Source organism: Monopterus albus, unplaced genomic scaffold, assembly GCF_001952655.1.
Source record: "Monopterus albus unplaced genomic scaffold, M_albus_1.0 scaffold335.1, whole genome shotgun sequence".
In the NCBI taxonomy this organism is placed as follows: Eukaryota; Metazoa; Chordata; class Actinopteri; order Synbranchiformes; family Synbranchidae; genus Monopterus; species Monopterus albus.
The window spans coordinates 280,593-286,135 of NW_018128215.1; the positions used below are offsets into that span (position 1 = coordinate 280,593).

The 5,543-nt window shown below is 38.1% G+C and overlaps 1 protein-coding gene and 1 long non-coding RNA gene across 4 annotated transcripts in view; both read right to left on the reverse strand.

Moving 5' to 3' along the window:
* Positions 1–5,543, reverse strand: part of LOC109974498 (acyl-coenzyme A thioesterase 5-like) — a 9,849-nt gene that overhangs the window by 2,131 nt on the left and 2,175 nt on the right. The window contains exons 3-4 of one of the 3 annotated variants that reach the window (XM_020624704.1): positions 5,091–5,275; positions 3,016–4,317 (exon numbers count right to left, since the gene is read on the reverse strand). The exons of the other annotated variants lie outside the window; for them this stretch is intronic. Coding sequence (XP_020480360.1) covers positions 3,709–4,317; positions 5,091–5,275 — 794 coding nt within the window. The 3' untranslated portion in view covers positions 3,016–3,708. Of the gene's footprint in view, positions 1–3,015; positions 4,318–5,090; positions 5,276–5,543 lie in introns of those variants that run through there. 3 annotated transcript variants of the gene reach the window in all.
* Positions 82–2,500, reverse strand: LOC109974499 (uncharacterized). Its single transcript, XR_002276971.1, has 3 exons — positions 2,404–2,500; positions 2,199–2,302; positions 82–239 (listed from the first exon to the last, which is right to left on the reverse strand). It is a non-coding gene; the product is annotated as an uncharacterized LOC109974499 (long non-coding RNA).

Below are 5,543 nucleotides of genomic sequence, written 5' to 3' on the forward strand. Positions count from 1 at the left end.
CGATCTCCCCTCTCCCATCAGCCCTGTAGGTGGCTGAGGAGCTGAACACCACTCCTCGCTCATCAGCAGATCTGGCTCTCATAGTGACCACCTGTCTTGACCTCAGCCCGGACACCTTCAGCTGAACAGGCTCATCAAACAAGCATCTGGCGCTTGGCAGCAGCCTCATTCTGACTTGGGAGGACATCTCTTCACAAACTAAAGAGCCTCACTTCACAAATTCAGACTCTGTCCCGTGACTGTAACAAAGAAAACAGGACAGCTTTCACATACAGAACACTTTGAAGGAAATGTGACATTGTAGAGACAAAATCAATCAGTTAAGTGTGGCTTTAACAACTTTACCACCATTACTAAACAAATTTAAAAAACAATTACACATATAATTAAATTTTCCTCTAAGACACCTATTTAAAGTGGTGGAATAACGGGCCTTTTGACCCATTTTTACAATTACTGAGTTTTTAAACAATCTGTGACATTTTATTCACCCAAAGTTGTTGAGATTTCTCTAAATCCATCTTTACAAACAGCCCAGACTCTCCTCTGTCCTCTAGCAGCTGTTTCAGAAGTTATTAGTATAAAATTTACATTATTCATAAGCACCTGATCTGATTGTCTGGGGTGATGACTCCTCTTCAACCCCAGCCAATCAGAATAGGACCTAATATAAATAATCCAAATATTCCTACAGTGGATTACCTTGCATAATGGCTGCAGCTGGAAATGCAAGACAGCATATATAGATACACAAACAAGAGTCCGAACTACCTTTTCTAAGTAGCTTTAGTTAACCAAACTAGATTTTTCCCTAGGAAAGCTTGGCAGTAGTTCAGCTTCTTCCAGTGTGAAGTAAAAGTATGCGTTTATGCTTTAACTTCCTCAACACTGGTGGTCAGTTGATGAATCACTAGTGTTAAACAGTTCGGTTTTGACCTTTGGGTCTCATAAACCACACAGTCCTCGTAAACATAGTCACTGTCCTTGAGCAGCACCATTCCTCTCAGACATAAAATCACAAAATCTATTAAAGATTGCGTTTGTAATCCCTCTGACAGACAGTTACAAGGTAATAGAAAACTGTCGACTCACATTCAGGGACGCTTGAAAAAAAAAGTACTGTGCAAATGTACACACAATTAGAGCAACGGGGTCTGGTTTTATTTTAGTCCATCAACAAAACATTCAAAGTGAGTACATATCATGTAAGAGGATAATTTCTCACTGTAAACCGGAAAGGCAAGCAATAATTAAAAGGCTGAAATGTAGAAGTTGGAAAAGTAGAGATTCGACTTTCCTGCAGTTAAATCAGCTGTTTATCTAAAATGAAAATGTTAAAACTGTGAGTTTAAATGTCTTCTATTTATTTCACTGTCTTTTGATGACATGTTAATGTTAATCGTCGTTTCTTACCTTCGTTCGTTCAAACGGCCGTTATTTGGCGCTCCCACCTTTTAATCTGGTCACGCAACGTATTTTTCAGTCACGGGAATATTTTAAAAATGTTCTGTGTCAAAAGATTATAAACAAAGTGTTTACAAGATCCGGGCTTAACATACAGGATAAAGTTGGTTTATGGTCCGCACTCTACAGGCGCCGGTATGCAACCTGACAGGAAGCAGTAGCTCCTTCACAATAAAAGCCCCTACAATACGATGAAAGCTGTATTTTGCGTACTAGTAATATATCTGTATTTTTATATAGGCTATGACAGTTTTTCTGAATTGCTAAAACATTAAAAGCCGCATACAAATGTGACAGCTGCCAAAACTCATTTATCGAATGAATCACTCTTTTTGCAAAACCCGATATCCACCTGGTTAGACGCAGTTTTCGGACCTGATTCAACTTTTGTTGCAAAACTCTAAAGTCTCTCGAACAGCTGTATTATCTTACACACTATAACTCATTTTGTCTTTGTCCGTAGCCTTTTACAAGTGCTGACATCCAATACCCTATTGCTTGCAGCAATACCCTGTCGTATAAGCATAAAGTTTATGCTTATATATACCGAATTCCAGTACCTAAACTGAGTTGAATTTATTTGCAAACTTAAATGCATTTATAGTTTTTTCAATTGCTAACATACAATTTTGACAAGACGGCTCACTGTCTCAAAACGCTTAATTCACTAAAGCGCAAAATGCCTCACACGCCGTGCAAAATGAAGCACTACACACAACTACAAAAACACTTACCGAAATCAAACCTTTGCACCAAATGCCACACACTTCTTTCACACTAACCGACTAATTTCCAGGAAAATAAGCGCTCATTTCAAAGCATAGTTTTCTTTGGTGACCTAAAAAGATTTTGCAAGGAAAGATCTTTGAAGTTCACAGAGATATACAGAAATTGTGTTATTTAAAGGACAACGGATAATGCAGTTGTGCAAACACAAACCATCAATAGAGTAAAGAAAGACACGCATGACATAATTTTTTTTGTGAATGCATCCATATGTTTGGCCGTTGTTGGTGCCTGAACTTCTGCTGTTTCCTGTTCCTGCGGTGATTTGTTCACTTCCTGTTTGCTGGGTCTGCACCGTGTTGTGCTTGCTACCAAATTGTTTACGGATTAAGCTCACTAATTTCTAGGTTTATCTGATCGTCAGCTAATTTTTAGTCACAACATTGCATTCCTTAAGCACCCGTGTTACAGAATTTCCTAATTTAAATTGCTACTTTAGGTCAGCTAGCTTAGAAGCTAGCTAAGCTAGTAGTTTAGTTGAGAGCAATGGCTTCCCCCTCTTCCTCTCCTTCTTTCTTTTGCTCGGAGTGTCGCATGTTCAGTTATTCCTCTGCCTCCTTTAGCGACAATGGTACTTGTAACAAATGTCAGATGTTAGCAGCATTGGAGGCGAGGCTCACAGACTTAGAATCGCGGCTCATTGTTAGTATGTGAATTTTCCATCAGAGATCAATATTGTCTTATGATGCACGTTTTAAAAAATATTCTGTTCTGAAAACTAACTAAAGTTATAAAGTACACTTACTGCCACTTTATTAGGTACACATTTACAGTTTCATGCAACACTTATGCCTTAATGTGTGTTTATGAAACTAGATGTAGTTGTCGGATGTGATTCAACATTTGTTGCAAACCTCTAAACAATCTCACTCACTAGTTTGAAAAATGGGTTTTGTGTTCACAGTTTTTAGTTTGATTTTAGTTTTTAGGCTTTAAGAAATCTGTTTTAGCAATTTTGAAAAACTAATACTGAAAGAAGAAACATGTTTAACAGTCATAACTTAAAAAAAATAGAACACAACTACTTTACACTGAAAACTGTGAGTAGTGTTTAGAGTTATGGGAAAAGTGCCAGGAGTTTCATGTTGAGAAACAGATAATGCAAAAGTGTTGGATAAAGACAAAGAGGGGGTTGTTTTTCTTTAGCACTTATTACATTTGTTTTTATTAACCTTAATTTCAGACTTTTCAATTTAACATTCCATTCTCAAAATGCTATTAATTTGCCTTTCTGTATCTTTTTTATTTGCAGATTATAATTAGAAGTCTACTATTTTCTATTTTAAATGCAGTAAACCTTCACCAGGGTCATCAGCACTTTACAAAACATGATATAGTAAAATATAACATGTTGTCTTCATTAGAAAACATCCAACTGTAAACACTAGTAGCTACTGTTATTTTGCAGCCATGATATCATGATCTGTTACTGTGTCTTTCTTATCATCTTATTTGCACCTATAACTTGGCTTCAGACGGTGCAACATCACAGCTTAGGTGAGTTCTGAAGTAGTCCTGGATCTTCTTCCACAGGTGGACTTCAGCTGCTACATGGGCCCTGGGCTCACCCCCCCACACAACTGCAGTGCGGAGGACCCCATGCATAGCAGAGGGACAGAACGGTCCATACGGGGGCTCAAGTAAATGTCCAGCTCCAGGGTAACACACACTCTCAAAGTTCTCCTTCCTGTGGTGCTTCAGTCTCTCTACCATCTGGTCCATGTAAGCCTTGCTGTCCCAGTTCAGGTCGTCCTCTGCAGCCGCAAAGAGGAAGTGTCCCTTTGCTTGTTCAATGGGGACCACGGCGCCCTTGTTTTCTTCTGCCAGGGGACTGTTCAAAACATACTTGATCATGGTAGCTCCAGATTCAACACGAAATGCTTTGCTCAAGTCAAAGGTTAGCGGTGAGAGGATTTGGCGGTTTTTATAGTACAGTGGAACAGCCACAATGCCGCTGGAGCCATTGATCCACACTGTGGCATCAACACCTGGTACAAAAGCTGCAAGTGAAAGTGCAATATCTGTTCCCTTTGAGCGTGCTATTATTCCAACTCCTTTGCTGCCCACCTATGAATAAAGAAAGAGATGCAAATTAGAGGTGCTACAATATGTTTAAACACAGAGTTTAGAAACTGGGCTAAGAAGGTGAATCAGTTTACAAAAAAACTATTGCCAACATAGTTAATAAACTGCATGATAAAACTATATAAGCACATGCATTTAACACTTTATTGTGAAAGCTATATGACCTTGTGCCAATATATGAAAATCAATGGAAATGTGTTGGAGACAGCTTAAGGAATGGGATTTTGTTTTAAAAACTGTTATTCTTTTGGCTTTATTTTAGTAAGGTTTGTCTGCAGACCACAAGAAAAGGGTTAAATGTGTAGGTGAGTAGCGTTAGGGATCCAGTTGTGAAAAAATACATTCCAAATTTATCTGAGGCTAATGTGAAGCTTTAGTTACCCAAGTCAGACAAATTTTGTTGACAGTCTTATTGAGTTTTCAGTACAATTTTTTAAATTAATATCCAGCCACTGCAGCTGAGCAGCGAACCACAAAGAGATTATCTTGTGTTAAAGAGGTTTAACACTGGAAGACATCCACTTGACTGATGAGGCCTTATGTTAAAATAAACATTCAAATGTTTTTGCATTAGAAGAAGACTGGATTTTTTCCACCATCATTAACAGTGTGAATCAGGGAAGGAGCTTTTACTGGTCACTATGAACAGCAGGAACAAGCAAGAAAAGTTTGTTTCCATATTCATCTGGGTAGCTTTGCTTTAAGACAGAAAAACTCTGAACCTATCATTTGACAGTATCAGCTACTTAACTTACTTTTGGTTGTCGTCGTAGGAAATCCACTGCTTCTTTAAAGTGGTCCAGATGCATTGGTTTGTTGTCGGGCTTGTCAGTGTAAATTGGTACAGCCAGAACTACGAACCCTTTGTTGGCCAACAGACTGGGTCTTTTCTCTGACATGAAGGTGCACAGATCCAACACCGCAGGGAATGGACCTTCTCCTAGGTCATAAGACACATACAGTAAGTATATGTCAATAGTAGCTCATATAAAATCCTAAATCTTACATAATATGCATCCTTTATTTCTACATTTTGATGCTGTGACTAAACTGATACCACTACTTCAACCACAGTTATAACTACAGCATTTTAAATATTTGATTTATTTAAATTAAATTAAATGAACTATTGAGGTCAGTCACCTGGCAATTATTTTTTACTTATTGATTAATTAGTTTCAAGTGAATGAATGAAATATATTGTGGTC